Here is a 20,559-nt window from a genome sequence, read left to right as displayed (position 1 = left end):
TTAGTGATGGTCTGATGAAGCTTTATGAAGCAGTGTCATTATTTTCAGAGTCCACTCGATGGCAGTCTCTGCACTATTTTACCTTTTTTTTGAACAACTATTCTAATGAAACATCACATCATTTTGAAACTATATGGCGCCACCTACTGACCTCTAAACAACATGACACTGTTTCATGAAGTCTCATCAGACCATCACTTGTTATAATATATCACAATAATGCAATGGCAACACTTTTACTAAAGACATGTCCAGCACCGATTAAGGGAGACGAGTGGGCAGATAATGTTTTAAAAAAAAGTCTGATTTTGGTCACCTGTGTACAGTACAATTTTGTTTAAATGTTAAAAAAAACCTTTTGTTATTTTGGAAAGATTTATATTGAATTGACAAAGTGAATCTGTCAATTAAGATCAACTGCAGCTTTGACTGCATTAAACCTTCTTCTTATTCGGTACAAGAGCGGAGAACCATGACTTTAGATGTGTGGTTTCAGGGCATAATAACTTTTGAATTAAAAACAGTTTTGAGCATCATCTGCCCACCAGATCAGCTCTTCTCGGAATGTCTGTCTCGCATTCAGGTTCACAAACATTTTTACCAATTAAAAATAAACTATTTTAATAACCTTTGTCTGAAGTCTAGTCCGGAACAATGAATGTCAGAATATTTGACATTGACATATGATTTTAATGTTATACTAAAGTATCATACTTTACAGTTTGATGGTTGAATTCATGCAGCATTGATTGTTCACAGCAGAAACATCATCTTTAAATAGCTCCTCTCCTCCTGCCGATGCCTCCTCCATGTTTGTGTGACTTCATGACGGAGTTGACATGTTGTAAAACGTTGGAGCGGTGAGACGCTCCAGCTGCTCGCCACCGCCAGAGTCCGACCTCACCGGAGCTTTTCTACTCCGCAGTCTAAACACTCGGCACTTGTAAATATCCCTGGAACATAAACGCTCTCACCACTGAGGCCTCCCTGGCTGGGATTTCCCAGACTGATGTCACACTTCTGCACGACACACACACACACACACACACACACACCCCCACACACACACACACACACACACACACACACACACACACACACACACACACACACCTGTGACCCCACTAATCTAGGGAATGTGACCCAAAGTTCTTCAGTGTGAGGGCAAACGGATGAGGAACATACTCTGGTTTCTTAAAGCTTTAGAATGATTGTCTTATGGACTCTTTATTGGATTCGAATTTTATAGCGCCATCTTTTGGCGATAAATGAGAGCAACTTCTGTTATTTTTAGGCTATACTTATTAAATCATCCATTTCAAAAACCTATTTCAAATCTAAAAGTATCTTAATCTGCAGATTCCTTTGATGATTTTACCTCTTTAGTAAAACAATTAAAAAAACCTTGTATTATTATGTAACAAAGTCTCTCTAGGAATCCTAGAAGTCCTGTCTTTTGTTCCTTAAAACCAAAACTAATTAATTTAAGTTGTCGTTTCAGAAATGTATTTCTTTTATCATATTTGTGGAATCTGCTCCAAATTACTGACAAAAACACACTTGTTTTTAAATAGTTAAAATCCACAAAAGGGATATGAATTGAAGAAAATAGTGTAGTAAACAGGCTAACAATGTAAATGTAAACGTTTTAAATATTTATAACGATAAACGGCGCTTACGCCTCCAACACTAGCTGACCCGTTAGTTGCTAATGCTAGCTTTGTTAGCTGTACCACAAAAAGTTATATTTCTCAACCATTAGTTGTCGTCTTTCACTACTGCGCTGTAAGGCAAACTGTTGTTCTGTAATTCTGTAAATCATGATTAAAAAAAGAAGTCTTGATGATAAAGCATGAGTTTAGTAATCTTGTTTTACTCTTACTTACTCTAGTTTTTGGTGTACATTATGAATAAATATAATTGTTTTTGGGACTGTTTAAAGATATTGACTGATCTCATATTGGCAAATATGTATTTGAATATTTAAAAAGTATTATTATTATTATTATTTTATTATTTGTTAAAGTAATAGAATAACATGTTTTGTTTGTTTAAATAATAGACTTTAACTTCACTATACTGGTCATTCTGAACAGTTTCTTTTATTAAATATTTTTGCGACATATTTTGGTTTTTTTTAATTACAATTATGCTTTGTTTTACAGGCTGTACAATTTTTCAATGATATGTCACTACGGTTTCTTCATGTTGTGAGTCTACTTTCTCACAACTGATAGACTCAAACCTACCAGGCCTGACCTGGGTTTGCTCTGGGGCCTCCTCCAGTAAAACATCTTTGTTATTGGACATCGTTTTATTCATTTTAAGGCAGAGAACAACATCGTTTGTGCAGAGGAAGGTACAAAACAATAATTGTGCACACTACAGTCTACAAGCTGCACTTGCATAGCTCTTATGGTGAAGCTGGCATCATTAAAACTCACTTCAAATACACTTAAATACAGGACATCCATCTGTGGTGTTTAGCGGGAGACAGAGTGGCCATCATGAATGCCTGTCACTGAGACGTATGATCCTTTGGTCGTCTGAGAACCAGGTGTTTCTCTCACTCCGTGTTTGAAACTGTCTCAAGTCACATGTTCTCATCTGGAATCAAAGTTCTGTCTTCCCATCCTTCTGGCTGCTGCCGCCGCTGGCTGTGTCCTCCTCGGCCGAGGAGGAAGACGCGGCGCCATCTTGAGGCTGGAAGGCCAGCGACGCAGAGTTGATGCAGTAACGCTTCCCTGTGGGTCTCGGCCCGTCGTCGAACAGGTGACCCAGGTGAGCCCCGCACTGAGACGCAAGCACATGACACAACCTTTAGAACCTCAAGTTGAAAAAATATGAACCCATCCCTCGGTTTCTACCTGACTACAGGTGGTCTCCACTCTGTGCATTCCATAAGAGAAGTCGTCGGTCACCGTGATGGACTCCTCTTTCAGGAGGTCGAAGAACGAAGGCCAACCTGCACATGAAAATCGTCTTAACACAAAAAAAAAAAGTCTCTCGGCCAAACCTTGAATGAAAAGTGAGAAATACTCACCAGATCCTGAGTCAAACTTCGTGCTCGAGCTATAAGATAGTAAGATTGATTTAAGAAAACTGAGTGAAACATGCTAGATTTGTAACTGATAAAAGGGCAACAGTAAACTGGGAAATAAGAAAACGTGGATTTATAGAAAATGCGCAACACTGCCATCTGCTGCTCGAAGGTGTGTATGAACGACCACAGACAGAATAGTCATTAAATAGCTACAATTAACAGACATTTTCTACCAGTTTGTTATTTAACAAGGTGGCTGAAGCCTATCCCAGCTACACAGGGAAAAAGGTGGTTTGTACAACTTCATGACTGGTTAAGTTTGCGCTTAATTTTTACAAATAGTGGAAAAACGCTGTGCCTATTGTCTTTGTTTTATTATGTTTGTTCATGGCTATTAATCCATTCATTAATCCATTCACTCATCCATTCATCAATATATCCTTCCATCCATTAATCCATCCATAAACTGAATTTTTGGGGGGGTAGAAAATTGATAACTTACTATTGGGCACCATCTGGGCGGAGGAAAATTAAAAGAAAGTTTTAAAGTTACAAACAAATGTATGACGTGACTCACCTGAACAGTTGAGTTCCACACACGACACACGTGTAGGTGCCATCATCTTTGTGGTCATGAAAGTCACCTGTGAACGCACTAACAGCAAAAATGGTTCGATAAGTTACATGTTGACTTTTTAGTCATTTGAACCAGGGTCAGTTTGTCCATGTGCGTAAAGTCCAACATAGAACTAACACCTGACACATATCATCAATGATAGACACTATATGTTTTTCAAAATAAAAGCATAATTTCTTGTGAAAAAAAATCATGTACCTCAATTCCTACAGTTTTACAAGCCACCCTTAAACAATGTCCCGACAATTACAAAGACACAGTTTTTTTAAGTGACATCTCTTAAACCCTTACAGGAGCCAAGGTCTCAATCAAGTTAGTTCCCAGACAGTTGGATTTAATTACTCTTTCTCTCTGGTAGTTAGACAGTTGTTAACTTTTAATACCTCGTAGAAAGTTTTACAATAAGGTTTTTGAGTGATTAAAAGTAACGAACATTTTTAGACTGAATGCTACCTTAACAAGTGGTTAGCTGTAGTCACTATGGATGTGTCTACAAGGAAATAAATGTATTTACAATATATATATTTTCTATGACAGTAAAACATATTTATTAACGTCTAATAAAGTGAGTCTTGTCTGCTGTGAAAAAGACTCTAGGAAAATATCTTCTGCAGTAAGATTATAGGTAAAGTCGACTGAGTATGGAAAAGGTGATTTTTGCATCTGCTCACCTCTCTGTTCCTCTCTCCTGGGTCACATGGTACTGCTGTGGAGTGAGGCGTTTTCTCATCTCCTCTTCTGTGAAGCGGACTGGCCATGTCTTCTTGGTCCGTCGTGCTCCTGAGGTGTTAAGATTTTTTTTTTACAAAAATCAAAGCAAAATTTAGCAAGGGAAGCAGCACAATTTCTAAACAAAGAAACTAATAACCCCAACAAAAATATCCTTGATGTAAGCTTTATCCATGAGGATGCTTTAGTGTGAAAAACCAGGGCCTCGCCTGGATCCTCCTAGTCTGCAGTGGTCAGTACTAAGAAGTTGTTTGAAAAAAAATGAAGGATAATGACACATTAACACAGTTATGAAACTGCTAGAAATGTGTTAAACTGAGATTTCAGATGTGACATTGTCAAATGTTTTTTCATTAGACACTAAAGATAAAACATTTATGAGTCAATTTAATCGTGCCCCATTTTTGGTTTCCCTGTAGTTTAGTGCAGTATTTGAGATTTCACACAGGGGGCTTGATTTCACCACCAGAGCATACGGTTTAACATGTTGTTTCTAATGTTCACACTTGTATCCAGTTTTAAATTTTTTAATTGTTTTCTCTAAAAATCAACAAGCAAATGAAACAGTTTTGCTTCAGTAGACAAAGCAATCATTTTTTATATAATGTTATTGATTATTAGCATATGGGAAGTGCAGGTATGATCATTATCCAATATATTCTTAGCTCAGATATCCATAAAAGTTCTGGCTGGTTAACAAGATATGACAGTGACCAGTGACCAGTGACCGCTGCATCCTAGAAGGATCCCACCTCAGTTGGCAGTAAAACCCCAGGATAAAAAGCTGATGAAATTTGTTTCTAAAGTCCAGTAAAAACCCATTAAGATGACGATAAATATTCCATTAACAGACCAGAAGTTCATCTAGTTAAGGTTACTACCAGCTGTTAAGGACAAAGTGGAAACAATCCATATTCTTGTGTAGCTATAAACATTTTAACTTTGCTCAAAAAAAGAATCATAAAAAACACAGTTAAATGAAGGGTCCTTGTCTAAAGCCTACTACCAATGTGATCATTAGTTGAACAAAATCAATTCCACTCGTGCGTGCAAGCTGCGAATCAAGCCAGGCAGTGAACTGTTATTCCGTTAGTGGCGGACATTTTATGTGTTGGACAAAAAAAAAATCAACCAGAGAAAAGCTAAAAACACACAATGGAAAATAACACCAGCGGAAAGAAAAGTGCACTTTGGTTTCTTATACTGTATGTCCAAATATCAAGAAGCCAAACAGAGTGAATTGTGTACTGTTCAAGAAAAGAATAGCTCATGATCATTTCTAGTCAAAAAGGTTCTAGTTTTACTACAAATAACGAAAAAAAACCTTTTCTGAATACACAAGACCAAGACTGGACTCAAGAACAAACATTCTAGTCGCCACTCAAGAGTCAGTCATGATGCCTCGCAAAAAAGGAACAAATCATATAAATATTTGAACTATTCCATGTTTTAGTGCCAAGGAAGAAACCCCTCTGGGCTTTTTTATCTTATTAGATTATACATTTTCTTCTGGTTATTTATTCGTAACTAACTTCCTCAGGGGTTGCACAGACCACAATGTTCATGTCTGGACCATCAGTGACACCATCTAAGAGTCAGAGATGAAGATACTGAGGTTGTAATTGGTTACTGAGAAGAAAAAGTTCATAATTAAAAGTATCAGACTGCAACAAACTCTCTCACATCTTAAAGCCAATTACATTCTAAACCTGTGCAGCTGTGATGAACACTAAAGGCGACTTAAATGCTTTGGACAGAACACAAGTTTGACTCGACAGACTTCATAAGCACGTGTCACTTGATCACTGAGGAGCTCGGTGAACAAATGAAGAAAGAAAAAAGAGGTAGAGACGGGGACAGTAAAGACATGCTGACACACCAGCCGAGTGTTAAGGCTTTGAGAGGCAGAGCACAGCAGGCACACAGCATCCAGTCAGTGGACCTGAGGGAAGACTGCAGGACCTCAGAGCCACAGGCTGACTCTTTGTTATTAGATGGAGCAGATTGAAGCCCGACATGTCTGCTGGAGGAGAGGAACCACCACCGTTAACAACCGAGGGACCGGGCTGGACCGAGAGAAGCACATAGAGAGAGACAAGACGGGACAAGACATGAGGAGGGAAAGAGCTGATCATCAGTCTGTGTCCACTAGACTTCATGCAGACTTTGGAGGACACTGGTTAACATGGACGCAGACCACGGAAACACTGGAAAGAAAGCATGTATTAACATTTTTAATGCATCTAAACTCATGAGAAACTGTTCTGATGATCAAGAGCTTCAGCAATAAAGACTTTATTAGAGTGAGGCTAGAAAACGACTCATGAAGAATTGTTTCTGAAAGCTCTGCACTATAAGTCATTGATCATTCAACTATGCATTTACATATATTGTGATGAAAGGGGAAAACAATCAAGTAGTTTAACAAATAATGCTTTAGCCAACTTGAAATTTCTTGCTTTAAATGTTATAATAAAGTTGCGACATGATGCGGATCACAAAACAGGTACGATGATGATTTGTTGAGATACTGAAGGAACAAGGAAATATCTGTAGTATTGTCTACTAGTATTGAGAACCGAGAACAGAATCAGAATCTTGTATTGCCCGAGTGAGATGACTATTGATGAAGTTGTGACTGCTTTCAATCTTTAATTTTTAGAATCAAAATATGTCCAAACATCAGATTTAAAAGTTACTGTAGTCATCTGTGTCCTCTAGTCCTCAGTCATCACCAGGATCTCACAAGATTTCATTGTTCCTTTAGCAACGGAAGACTAAATAACTGCAGGAACCAAAAAATGTACAAATGAATCTGTATAGTAAATTGAAAGTTATTGTAATGAACAAAAAAAAAAGTTTTATACACACTTTAATACCATTAAATAACTATAGTAAACAATGAAATAGAGTTCGGTCGTGAGATCGTGCAGCGTAGGTGCCGACCACCAGGAAATCATGTGACCGTCTCTAAATCCTCAGGTTTTCCTCGGTTAAGCGCTCGTTTTTAAGAAAACGCTGGCATGACGTTGCGTGGAAGAGACGTTGCTGTATGTATGCTTATAGTAGATTTAAATGAACAGAACCAGAACCTTCACCTTCTTTATCTTTAAACTGAAAAAACAGAATTACAATTGATAAACACGTTTATGTTTATGATGTTTTTGATGGCATTTATCTGTCTTGACTATGGCAACCATGGAGGGTAAAACAGCTGGAAAACTTGACTTTAGAGAATACAAGAAACATTCACTGAAATAAATGAAACAAATTTTCTGTGATTATAAGATTAAGTAAAGCTTTGTCTCCCAGTAACCCCCCTCAATTAAAGGTGTTGTTTTATGAACTTGACTGTATACTTCGTTTTTATAGAAAATGAGTCCCTTGGCAGAGAAGTGCACTTGCGAAGTGCTTGGCTTGAAACATGTTTTAAATATAAATTATACATATATTTTTTCTTCAAATAAAAATGTCACAAATGGAGTCACAGTAAAGTTTCTACCTCGGAATTTAGCAAACGCAATTTGCTTTCAAAACACTTAAGAGAATCAAGTTTGTTTAAAAATTTTAGGTGAATCAAAAACCACATCCCACTTCATCCTGTCACAGCTGGAGTAAAACCTAAAAGGCGGACCTATGTCAAGCCACTAATGTCACAAGACACCTCAGGGTTTAGTGTAGACAACTGGGATCGCTTGAGTTTCTTTAAGATGTTTTATATTTCATTACTAGGAATTGTTCCAAACGGGAGGCCCTGGGCTTTCAGCCCCAAGCTCTGTGAAACTTTAGTATCCTAATCCTGGTTATTTCTTGTCCTTCACAGCCTTGACAAGGTGTCGGATTAACACGCGAGGCAATTTTACTCAGAGTTTCCGATTACATGGGAGCAATTGTGTCGCTTCTTTTATCTCTGTTGTGGGTAGTTGTTAAACATTCGCATCCTTTATAAAGCTATTTTGAGGTATTACTAAGATGTGATTTGGCCAAAAACTATTTGCTAATGAAGTCAAGTAAACAGAGGTGAAAGCAGACCCGGGGGCCACATGCAGCCCTTTGCCTGCATTAATCTGGACGTATATGAAGTAAGAGTGAAGCTAATAAAAGAATACTCATGAAGAATTGTTTCTGAAAGCCCTTCACTATAAGTCATCGCTTATTCATATAATAGTGACGAAAGGTTGCATTCATTTATAGTAGTTTAAAAAGTAATGCTTTGGCCATATTGTCAAATATTGTGGAAATGTCTTGCTTTAAATGTCATAATTAAATCCATTGTTTCTATCATTTCAGGTTGAATCTGGCAACATAAAATATATAACCACCATATGATATAGTGTTATATTGAGATACTACAAATATTATTTTACAAATAAGTATTCTCCTCATACTTGACTCTGGTGTTGCAGAATTTACAGACCACATGACTCTTGCCGAAGTCGTAACTGCTTTCATTCGTTTTGAAACCAAAAAATGTCATAAGCTGCTGGAGACGACTGTATCCTCTCGCCCTCAGTCTCGTCCTCACAATTTTTTTTATTGTTCCTTTAGCTATAGAGGTTGTAATAACTGCTACCATCTAGCAGACGGAAGTTTGATTGCAACACAAAAATGTACAAACGGCGTGAATATTTGCTTAAGTTATTGTTAAGAAAATGTATAATAAATCGAATTATTGTATACATACTTTATTGAACTTTAATCCACAAGAACTATGGTTAACAACACATTATTTGTTACTGTCAGATGTCAGTATAAAGCTATTGCGAAAGTAAGAAATATTGCGATATATGGCTATATCGTTATTCTAACAGCCCATACAACCCCCTAAATATTACAAGGTAATAAATGCTGATCTGTTGAAGCTGTATACTTCAACATCGCTAAAATACGGATGTTTCTGTTGTTTTCCATTTAAAAAAACTTTAAAGAAACTTAAGCGAGCCCCCACTAAACGTGAAAAACACTAAAAGTTACTCTACCTGTCAGCCCAGCTGACAGAGCAGGGCGGCAGACAGAGTCTCTGCCGAGCCTAACAGCATGAAGCCCCGCGAGGAGCCCTCGTCTCAACAGGAGAGCCATCACACTGAACACTGAAGGAAGAGAGAGCAGCAGTTGAAGCCATTGTTGAGCTCAAATTGAACTGAAATTGATCATCTATGCGACTTTAATAATTACAGCCAAACAAATATTTAAGCTCAATAATGCAACCTATGGTTAAAACAGCAAATACTCTTTCAATGTATATCTTTAGTTTGTAATTAAATGACGACATAAACATTTTTATGAGGTAAGATCAATCCTTTTGGCCTGTTTAAAGGAATAAACATTACAGGAAAAGTAATCAATATAGACTTTCCATTTGTCAGTAACTATTTTCTATTTGTGTAAAAAATACAAGTTGTTTTAACTAGATGTGGCTAATATCTGAAAAATACTTTAAGTTGTAAAATAAGACATTTGCCATTAGAGACCTTTCATGAACATCTCATCAGTTTTCTCAACATGGTTGTTTCTCGTAGGCCTTTTTAAAAAAAAAATTACTATTTGTTTCATCACGTTAGTTTACATGACACGTCACACACACGGCTGCGCCAAATATCGCGATATTCGCCACGTCCCCATTAACAGAGTCTTGTCATCACGAGATTCTAAGAGCAACAACAACACAGTCATTGAATAGCATATGATTCGGTTCTTTCAGAAGATGTTTCTGTAATCTTTCTAAACGTTTTCCCGTTTCAAAATAGTAATATTATTAAAGATGATTGACATATCGTAACGTTTTGTCGTTCTTTCTGCTCAAGTGAATCGTTGTTTTACATCGAAATATCCGCTTCCAGCTAGAAAAACCATCAATGCTAGTTTAGCATGTAGTAGCAACGGACATTTTGACTCCAGGGACACCAGCAAACCTACCGGAGCTCTGCAGCAACAGAAGGCCGACACAGACGCTGAAGTAGCGGCGGAAGAAAGAGCGTTTCCCGGCGTCAGACTCAAACATTAGTCGGAGTTGGGAACCAAAAAACCTGCCCGAGTCAGGCCGAGGGAAGCTGCAGGTCGGATAGAATGTCAGCAGAGACACATCTCCTATTATAGTGCGATAAGCCTGTGACGTTTTTTCTTTTCTTTTTTTTCCAAGTCCAAACTTTATTAGCACGGACACAAAACAAAACAGGCGTTACGCAGTTACTCTTTCGATGACGTAATACGTTTCAGATCAAGCTGTTTTCCTGAATATTCAACATATTCAAGTGTGATTCTATAAAATAAGTACACTATTCTTTATCAGCTACTGAAGATGTCATTGATATGAAAAAAAATGTGTGATTCTTAGAGAACGTAATGCCATCTTTTTTTAATTGTGTTATATAATTAAAAAATAACATGGAAACTTGTGAATTTTTTATTTAGAAATCTGCAATTTTGTACAATTCCCTCCTCTGGCTAGCAGGGCAGGGACACCGGTAAATTCAAACAACGCAGTGGAAATAAAGCTGCATATATTTATATATATATATAATTTTGTCCACATTAAGAAATATGTACGTACATTTAAAAAATACATCCGAGGAAAATAATGCATCTCACAGGGAAGCATACAAAAGCTCAGAGAGGAGCAGTTAACATTTACATTCCGCTTCGTTGACGCCGTACAAAAATAGATTCCAGTGATGCACTCAAATAACAACCGGCTTATTTCCAAAAGTGTTCACTTTATTTTGCACAATCCTGACAGAAGTCTGGAAGCGGATGCAAGGATGGTCGTTGATGAGCGGAGGGGGGGGGGGTGAAAGGAAAGAAAATATTCATGTTATGTGTAGTGACATTAAACATACATCACTGTGGCTGATTAGAAAAATAATAAATAGAGAGAAGCATTTGGTTTCTTAATATCTCAAATCATGTTGCTACAAAATATGAGTATGTCTAACAAAACTACATCTATACCAGACTTGACCTTTGTTTCCCCAGTACATTCCCCAGCAATGCAGTATTTAAAAAGCACAAATTTAAGGCACGTTTGGGTTTGCCTGCTTTGAAACAGCAGTTTTGTGTTAACATTTATGTGCATAATTTGTACAACAACACACTGTAACTTTCAATTCACTGCATTAGGAAAAAAAAAGAAAAGAAAAAAGACAATAACGCCTTAAGAGTGGGAGACAAATAGATGAGTATGTGGACTTGGAACTCTGGACTACAATCAATCATCCAGAAGTGAGACGAGACAGGTAAATAAACAACATGGGGGTAATACTGGATTACAATAGAAGTGATGGCTGTTAAAAGTGGGTTTGTCTAGTCTTCACCGACGAGATAATATTAAAACAAAAAAAAATGATCTTATGGTTTTCTTAATTGCAGATTATTACATAAAGCTTGTGCCTTTTGTTTGCATCTATTTACATCCTGTCCTCTTGCCTGGCTCGAAAACAAGGAGAGCCGACATTTTCCAGGGAAAACAACCCCGACACTGTTCTATGTCGCATCCAAACAGCTGGCCGATGACATCATGGCGACGTCAGCCTCTGTCAGCGGACTCCACTTTGTGAGAACATGTCGTATATAAGAGTAGTAAACACACAGCTTCTCCAAAAAAGTAGAGGGTAAAAAAAACACCCCCCCCCCCTGCAACAACAACAAAAACTGAGTGTAAGAAGCAGCAAACTTGGTTGCCATGACAACAGGAGGACACAGAGTGACCCCTCTATCATGAGGAGACGAAGGAGTTGTTGTGAGTCGTGGAGTTTGGATCGAGGCTGGAGGCTCTCAGTGGAGTGGTGCAGTTCTGAGCTTGGGGGAAGCGCTGGTGGTACCGGTCCAGACGCAGGTACTTCACGGTCACCAGTTTACCTGCACAGGTAAGAACAATCAGGTGTTAATCCAGGTTTAAAAAAATCAATTTTAAACTATATTTATTCGTATGCACGGACTTGTGCTTTGACATATTGTGGCAGCAGCACATGTAACATTTGGAGCAGAGATTTACCGTCAAACCAGGAGCCGTGCAGAGCCTTGAAGGCCTTCCCCGAGTACTCCGCAGAGAGACACTTGACGTAGACGCAGCCCTGCGACAAGATGAGGTTGGTTAACCAACTGTGAGGTCTGGTCATTTAACAACTCATGTCAGGCATTGAGCCAGAATATTCCAAAAAAGTCTTGATTTTGGAGGCTTAATCGTCTGTATGCGTGTTCCTCTACCAAACAATGTTTTACAAAAAATGCTCCAAACCTTTCCTTTTTCTTTCTTTATCAATGTTCTATTATTTTCATTCCATCTAGAACTGTTGACATGGATAATCTATGGTCATTAGCTGAAACTAGTGAGGCTTCTGATGACATGTTTTTACTGTAGTCCTTTCTTTGAGCTGCAATTTAAGTTTATTTTAATCACACACTTTCACTGTTTTAGTCATCAAGAAGGCATGAATTGTTTGACTAGTTTAATTGTGTTTTGTTCAAGTTTTAGCAATGAAATTCTATTTTACTGCATCAATAATGTTAATTGTATCCAGTCACGGAAGACCACAGCACAAAGTTACATTTGTGTAACTATGTTGACCACATTTTTGTCAATGATCGCAGTTGACATGTAACAGAAAATGAATAGAATGTAATTTATAAACCACTTTTAAGTATTGTTATTTCTCTTCCATATGTAATAATATATTTAACTAACAAGCGATTACAGGGTCTAACAACACTATTTTGTCATGATGTTTGCTGACACACATGCATCTTTCAAAGCCACAATACCATCATGAACATCCCCTGCATTGACCAACTCTCTCACCTGCCAAATAAATTGGGAATTGACCGTACCTCTCTGGAATTCTTGTCAACTGCGATGTGGACGATCCCGTTGTTGTCGCTGCACTTCTGCAGAATGGCCTGGTGGATGACAAGGTCCCAGTTCTCTCCCACCTCCCTAATCACAAAGAAGAAGACACGATGAGCGTGCAAAGACTTATGTGGTTTTTCATTGAAGGGGTAGAAGAGGTCTTTACATGATCGGGTCAAACATGTTCCGGATCTTCAAACAAGGAGTCAGGCTGTTGGGTGGAGAGTTCCGGCGGTCCAGAGGGAAAGCTGCAAGACGGAAAAATGATCAATAAAGAACATGGTCCAGACAAGAGCTGGGATTCATTCCTCAAATTTCAGGCATTACTGAATCAAACAGTGAGATGATGAGAAACATTCGTCTTGTTTGAGGTCTTCAAGCATAAAAAAAAACTGATCAAAGTCAGACTCAAAAGTTCAAAATTCTTAAAGTTCTAATTGTTTTATTCACCTTTTCCTTGCCAGACCTTGGACGGCCCTGAAGTTGTCTTGTCGCTGCTGAGTGCAGGTTGGATCCACCTCCAGACGATGAAGTCGGATCCTTCCACACTCTGCGTCTCTGTTCGAATCCTGGACTCGTTGCTGGAAAGGAAGGTCACTGCGCGATCCCAAACTCTTGACATCATTTTCCTGCACAAGCAAAACAAAAGCTCTGGTATATAAAGCAAATAGAAATGAGACTAGATTAGACCTTCATGGAGTCGACACTGACCTGTTCTGCGGCAGGACCAGGGAGTCTCTGACGTGGGGGATGGGCATGTACGGCTGCAGGTCCTGGTTCTCTTGACACGCTTCATTGTGACTTCTCAACACATCTGAGATGAAATCAGAACACCATTTTTATATTGATGAAACATGACTTGGTAAGTTGCACTACAAATACATGATGACATTTTGATTATAGCTGTAGTGTTTATTTCGGTTTAATCTCGTCCGTTGACATTAGGGCTCAGTGATTTGGGGAAAGAAATCAAAAATCTTGAGTAATGAGTGTAACTTTTATAGCTTGGATTTAGGAGCCAAACATAAATCTAAATTGCTGAAATTCAAGAGTGTGTCTAATAACTTTATGATGAATTTTATAGTTGAACTCTAACTCTAAATAAGCTGCATTAATAATACAAAATGCTGCATGTGATTTTCTCTTCAACAGTTGTGTTGTCACGTACCAATGATCCTCTCCACCATATCGTACATCTGCCTGGTCTCCTCCTCCTCCCGTCTCCAGCGATATTTCATGTAGAAGACCACACCTGCCACGCAGCCGATGACTGGAAACACATGGTTCAGAAATGACCATTACAACTTAAATTGGGACAGATCAATAACATTTTCATACACACAGAGAGACCCATTTCAATAGTTCGGTTGGCAACTGATGAGTTGATGAAGCCTTTCAAGCCCACTAGAGGGCATTGAGAGCGCCACCTACTGAGCTCTAAAAAAGTAGGTCAGTGCTTCACGACGCTTAGTCAGTCCATCACTACTATCGAGGAGAAACACGCATACGATTGCTGCCCTTTCATACACACACATCTACATCTTTTTTGTACTCTTACGCTTAGAACATTTTTTCTATCGTTTCCATTGCAGCACTTCTTTCTTATGTTCCGTCAGAACTAATTGAGAAGTCAAGCATCTTCTCAAGGCTAATTCAGGTGCTGCTCGCTAACACAATCCAAACAACACCAAACGTCTGACAGATCCTCCTCACCAGCTGCAGCAAGGAAGACTTTGATGATGACGCTGAAGAAGGCTCTGCGGAGCCTGCAGATGAAGGGCATGTTGGGATGAGTGGACTCCATCTCAATGATCTCAGACAAAGCAACAGCAGGAACGCTGCCATCATTACCCAGAACCCTACAGAAGAAGCAGGAGCTTAGAAAACTTTTTTTAATCATTTTATTATTATTTATTTTCATTTTAAGACTTACCTTATTCCGACATCTTTTTTGGACCTGGTGACCCACTCCAGCGCTTTGTCGAATACAGATGAATACTCCTCATTCTTCGACTAAACAAAAGCACAAAATGGTTGTTTACTGAGACATTGTACATCTTAACTAAGATTTTCTGAACTAAGAATACACAGACCTTGGGTTAATAAAACATCTCAAACAGTAGCTAATAAAATAAGGGGGGGGGGTTAAAATATGGCATTACCGTGGGAAAATAGAAGAATGGGGGGTTTAAATATGATCATCTCATGAAAACATTTTTATGGTAACTGGTATTTTTCTACCTTTTGAGGGATTTTTTAATCAGAAAATGACATACAACCGATTAGATCAGTGGTTGCTAGAAGTTAATCAATAATTATTGAGCATGTGAGATTGGAACACAGATTAGATTAGATAGACTTTAATCTAAGGAGTGACAACAAAAAACCATGCCTCACTATAAAGCTTACAACCAAATTCAGGACTTATAAATATATGCATGAATAAAGTAGATTTACAATATGCACGATACTACATTGTAGTTAACCTCATTCCTATATTATTAATAGAGGCTTATAATCATATTATAGAGGTTTCAGATTCAAACGTGACACATTCAACAGCTCGAAAAGGAATTCATGCACAAACCTTTAGATAGACATCAGCCTCGTCTCGTGTCAGCCTTCTTTTAGGATGTTGTGGGTTTCCACAGTCATGCTGGCCTGCAATTACAGGGCATCACTTTGACAAAGAAGTTTTTCCGAAAGAAGTAAAAATGTTGAGAACAGATAATTGGAGACATGGCTGTTGTTACAAGTGATAGAAAATATTTTGGGTTGTTGAAACAGTTTCAGTTGCATGAATTTTGAGATAAATAACAAGAAATAAATATTCAACATTGTTAGCCTGGGGCCAGCTCTAGTGCAAAAATAGTCCTGGACAACAAGACGTTGTCTCGTATTATTTCTTAGCTACATATTTTAATATTCACTTGAGTTGTTTAACCTTTGAATAACTTTAGAGGCGCTTATCAAAAAGCTGTATTAGAGTCAGTTTTGTTTCTTATACAACCATATTCAAAGATTATTGTGGACTGATCTAAAAAGTCACAGGTAACTCTGTTCTCACAATCAAGATCCAACACTTTTTAAAACACTAATTCCATGCACCTATAATTTAATCCAAACTAGGGATCAGAGCTTGTAGGAGGGCAGAAGATTATGAATAGCTAGTGTGAGGAGTAATACAAGATCTGTAAACGAAGAGCAAGATTGGAAGGTTTACATTATAACTCAAGCGCTCAGTTATCCCAGTTTGTTTCTAACTTAACTATGCTACTGATAAGAACAACTGAAAACAAATGTGAATAAGTACCTGCAACATAGGCCAAATGATCATGAAGGTGGAGTAGCAGATTCAGGATAAGGTCCCTTTGCGTCTTGTCCTGTATAGAAGAATTATTTTATGAATAAAAAATTAATGAGAAAACAAATACATAATGTCACATATGTCACAGTAAGGGCATATCATATGATATAACCCAAAGAGTAAAGATGTGTAGTAAAGGGTTTCTGGATGACTTTTAGAGACCGTTTTCCCCAGTTAAATTGATAAAAATAAGTAGTAGAATGTACCTGATAAGTCAGTGGCACAAGGATTGTTTTGAGTTTAAATTTTGGTTAATTCATGTTTTGAAAGAGTTTGTGTCTGCACTGCAGGGATTTGCAATGAGGCACAAATTGTGGGATGTAATCAAAGTTGAATGTGAAAACTGTAAAACCCCCACAAATAGATGGACTGGACAGACTGATTAACAAACTCTGAATCAGATTCTCAGTAACTAATATTATCATATCTAGAGATTGCTTCTTACACAACTGCAATGATCAACTTATAACATGACACATAGTAAGGTTTTCAAAAACAAAATTACTAATAAAGTAGGAAGTGGTTCCTATTAGGCAGATTACACCACTTCTCTTTGAAAATGCAGTTGTAATTTAATAATTTTGGACCCAAGCAGACATGTATGACACATGGATGCATAACTTGCCTTAGGAAGAAAAGAAATGGCATTTGAAAAAAAAAACATGCATGATGCATAGCACGAGCACCAAAGCTAAAAGTGAGCACAATTTATATTCCAGCACCTCTTGTGCAAGAGAGATTCCCCTGTATCTCATCACAAATGTATTAAAAAAAACTTCATTAAGGTTTCTCTTTAGAGTATTCAGTTATGAGGATGGTTCTATTGTCCACATTCTTTCCTGCCTTAAAAATTTAATCAACAACGTTTTCCGGGTTTAAAAGCAAAATGTTGGTTTCAAATACGACTTATCTCAACATGTAAGCTCAGACATTGACACTTTACTCAAAAATAAAAAAGGATGATGTTAAAGTATGATGTATTCTATTCTATGTTAATCTTGTCATCCCTTGCGCTTTATTCTAGTTTTTATGAAACTTGTTGTACCTAAAAAGTCAATCGATATATCCAACACGGATGTGTGTAAAACTACAGGTTCACAGTGCAGGATCAATTAGCACTAATACTTTCTTCACTGTGTACATAATGAAATTGTAAGTTTTATATACGTTATGATTACATTTTTCACGTTTTATGTTTGCACAACTGTACCAAAGAAAATCTCTAGTAGGTGGAAGCTTTCGCTGACAATGAAAATAAGGTTCTGAAAGGACAACAGTCGAACAGTGAAATACATATTGGCACCAATATTAACTACAGGCATCTTATTTATAACTGAAAACACTTACATATGTCTCTTCAAACTCCACTCCAAAGGGATGGTTCCGAACTGCAACATGTGAAAAAAGAATAAGGTGAGAAAACCCAAAATTCCGAATAATTAAAATTCCAAACCGTAGTCCCGCTATACTCATGTCTTACCTCAGGACTATATGCAACATACTGTTCATACAATGTTCATAATGCATTATATGCATCTTCTTCTAGCGGGATACTTTTAGAAAAGTGCTGCATTAAATTTCAGCAGTGATTACATAAAGTAATGGAGAGAACCATGTTAGTTCTAAAGTGCAGTCTAAGTCTAAGTTATTCCTCCACACTTTTTTAAACTTCAATTAGGATCTAGAGAATTCCTAAAATGAAATCACCATTTATCCTGCAGCACCTATTGATAACTATATTACTAATACCAGTATTGTTGTCTTATGAATCCAAGATATATATATATTTTTTTTTAATATTTTTAAGACTTGCGTCTAGTGTTTGTCTATCGGCAAAATATATGTACACTCTTTTTTTTTTACATCATTATCTCCAACTCTGGGCTTGATACTCACTGACTCCATCGCTATCAGGGGATCCAGAACCCCTCATCCTCAGGTACATGAGGCCCAGCAGCAGGAAGAAGAGGCAGGCGGCCGTGAGCAGGAACATGGACAGGTAGTGGGCACTGAAGCTTCCAGACGACGCCACTTCTTCCCTTTTGAACTGTTGCAGCAGCTCGTCCTCTCGCACGGACGGCCTCCTCTTCGTCGACGCCGGGCTGTACGAGTGGTTTGGACCGCTGTGGTTCGAGTTGTTGACCCTGTAGGTCTGGGACAGACTGCTGTAGTTGGAGAATCTGGGTCTCAGCCCGATGCTGAACCTGCCCCTGGAGGAGGCGCCGTCCTCCCCGGGGAGATGGTGGTTCTTGCCCGCGTCTCCTCCGTTGTTGTCGGCGAGGGAGACGTAGATGGACTTTCTCGCGAAGTTATGGGTCGCAGACGGGCCCGAATCTCGTCTTGGGGGTTCGTCTTCGTCGTCGTCCTCCTCCTCCTCTTCTCCCCTCCGGCTTCTCATGTTGAGGGTCGCGTTGGCCGCGCCGGCTTCCGTTCGAGAGTCTCGAGCGACGCCGTGGGGTGAAAAAGAAGTTTTCCGTCTGGAGTCGAACCTTTCCGGACGCTTGTCTCCGGCACAGAGGCGCCCGACCTCGTCTTCGTCCGAGTCCGAGTAACTCCCCGCTAGCTCGCTAGCATCCAAGTGAGACGCCCTGCTGCCGTTTAAAGAGCGCGATGTCTTCTCCTTCTCCGGTCCATCCTCGTCCCCCGACTCGTCCTCCTCCGCCTCGAGAGACGATTTACCCCGCACCCCCCAACCCAGCGACGCTCGTCTCGGACCGTCCGGACCCGGGGAGGAACCGATGCTACCCCCGGCGCCACGCTGACTGCCGCCGCCGACCGCGGATGACGTTACAACAGGCCTTATCTTCAGCTGGTAACCGGAGCGACGATCCGATCTGCTGACCACCTGCGAGTGCTTTCCTTTATGCGGGGGTTCAGCGTCACTCTCGTCGGAGCTGAAGCCGAGGACGGCGGACTTCCGGCCCGGTCTCCTGCTGGAGCTCAGGTGCGTGACGTCATGGCTGGTTGGCCTGGATCCCGCCGTGTTGCTGCCGCCGCCGCCGCCACTGCTGCTGTTGATGCCGCCTCTACTTCGGGTTTTCCCCGGTATAATATCCCGCACTTGTTGCTCCTCGCGAAGCTTCTTGAGTTTCTTCACGTACACGGGCCGCGTGTTCTCCGTGACCGGGCCCGGAGTGAAACCTAAGCGCTTCAGTTCGGAGAAAAGCTCCTCGTCCGTTAGCAGCGCCGACGCCATCTTGGACAAAACTCACGCAGAAGGCTGCGTCGCGGAAGTGACGCAAGAGGGAAATGGAAAGAGAAGAACCGGGTCGCGTAAGAAACAAACGACCGAAAAAGGGTTCCGCATCGCAGACAATTAAAGAAAAATCTTTCTCTAAATTGTCTGTGAGCGGGGGTGTGTGGGGGGGATCCCCGCCTCTCGCCCGAAGCAACTGGCGACAAGAAAACGAGCGGTATAAATACAAAATTAATTATATTTTATTAATATCATCTTGCAACTTTTGCTGTATGACGCTTGGTGGAGCACTTTATTACGTGTGAATTAAAGTATAATTTTGAAACGAACAAAACTGACTTTTTAACTTCATTTACCGCCACATATATGCATTATCTTAAATTGAACAATTATCGGTTTTACAAGTTCATATTTTTATCGTTTATTTTGTAATATTTCATGTTAGGAACAAAGAACATGTTCATGCAATCTACCACCAATGAAAGTATATAATGAAATGTATCTAATGTGTATACATATTTAAGTAAATGTATAAAATAAAATGAGAAATTAATTACAACCCATGTGTTCAATGATAATCTGATGACGTTTTTAAAAATATAAGAATGAAAATAGAGCTTTTAGCTTTTGGCTGTCTTCTATATTTTCTTCCTATTTAGTTTAACTTAAACGTGTTCAAGGAAACGGTAGATGTGGCTGAACAAGGATCGACGGACACAATTGTATTTTAAAATCAGTTATTTTA

General features: G+C 39.0%; 2 protein-coding genes across 3 annotated transcripts; both read right to left on the bottom strand.

Annotated features, from left to right (window-relative positions):
- Nucleotides 1-2,295: 2,295 nt before the first annotated feature.
- On the bottom strand, nt 2,296-10,637 carry msrb3 (methionine sulfoxide reductase B3). Of its 2 annotated transcripts, XM_087787372.1 has the most exons (7): nt 10,326-10,637; nt 9,389-9,499; nt 4,352-4,460; nt 3,621-3,698; nt 3,044-3,072; nt 2,868-2,965; nt 2,296-2,793 (listed from the first exon to the last, which is right to left on the bottom strand). In XM_087787372.1, the coding sequence occupies exons 1-7, from the start codon at nt 10,408-10,410 to the stop codon at nt 2,614-2,616; spliced, it is 690 nt and encodes a 229-aa protein (XP_087643498.1). In that variant the 5' UTR covers nt 10,411-10,637; the 3' UTR covers nt 2,296-2,613. The 2 variants fall into 2 exon arrangements, with proteins under 2 accessions (XP_087643498.1, XP_087643500.1); XM_087787374.1 differs by lacking the exon at nt 9,389-9,499 and having other exon boundaries at nt 10,326-10,636.
- A 161-nt stretch (nt 10,638-10,798) lies between these two features.
- On the bottom strand, nt 10,799-19,876 carry lemd3 (LEM domain containing 3). The gene is made up of 13 exons (XM_087787369.1): nt 18,515-19,876; nt 17,966-18,006; nt 16,565-16,634; nt 15,839-15,912; nt 15,185-15,264; nt 14,965-15,110; nt 14,420-14,521; nt 13,963-14,065; nt 13,702-13,880; nt 13,418-13,499; nt 13,233-13,338; nt 12,400-12,478; nt 10,799-12,263 (listed from the first exon to the last, which is right to left on the bottom strand). The coding sequence occupies exons 1-13, from the start codon at nt 19,812-19,814 to the stop codon at nt 12,121-12,123; spliced, it is 2,505 nt and encodes an 834-aa protein (XP_087643495.1). The 5' UTR covers nt 19,815-19,876; the 3' UTR covers nt 10,799-12,120.
- Nucleotides 19,877-20,559: the final 683 nt, after the last annotated feature.

This window comes from Callionymus lyra, chromosome 3 (assembly GCF_982586985.1).
Source record: "Callionymus lyra chromosome 3, fCalLyr1.hap1.1, whole genome shotgun sequence".
NCBI lineage: Eukaryota > Metazoa > Chordata > Actinopteri > Syngnathiformes > Callionymidae > Callionymus > Callionymus lyra.
This window is presented reverse-complemented; position numbering and strand designations above follow the sequence as displayed.

Coding starts and splice junctions, on each gene's coding strand:
- lemd3 (XM_087787369.1), bottom strand. CDS start 19,814: ATGGCGTCGGCGCTGCTAACGGACGAGGAGCTTTTCTCCGAACTGAAG. Junction 14,522..14,964: donor AGTCTTCCTTGCTGCAGCTG/GTGAGGAGGATC, acceptor ATGTGTTTCCAG/TCATCGGCTGCGTGGCAGGT. Junction 13,339..13,417: donor AACATGTTTGACCCGATCAT/GTAAAGACCTCT, acceptor CTTTGTGATTAG/GGAGGTGGGAGAGAACTGGG.
- msrb3 (XM_087787372.1), bottom strand. CDS start 10,410: ATGTTTGAGTCTGACGCCGGGAAACGCTCTTTCTTCCGCCGCTACTTC. Junction 9,500..10,325: donor TCTGTTGCTGCAGAGCTCCG/GTAGGTTTGCTG, acceptor CTCTTCCTTCAG/TGTTCAGTGTGATGGCTCTC. Junction 2,794..2,867: donor TGGAGACCACCTGTAGTCAG/GTAGAAACCGAG, acceptor CTTGCGTCTCAG/TGCGGGGCTCACCTGGGTCA.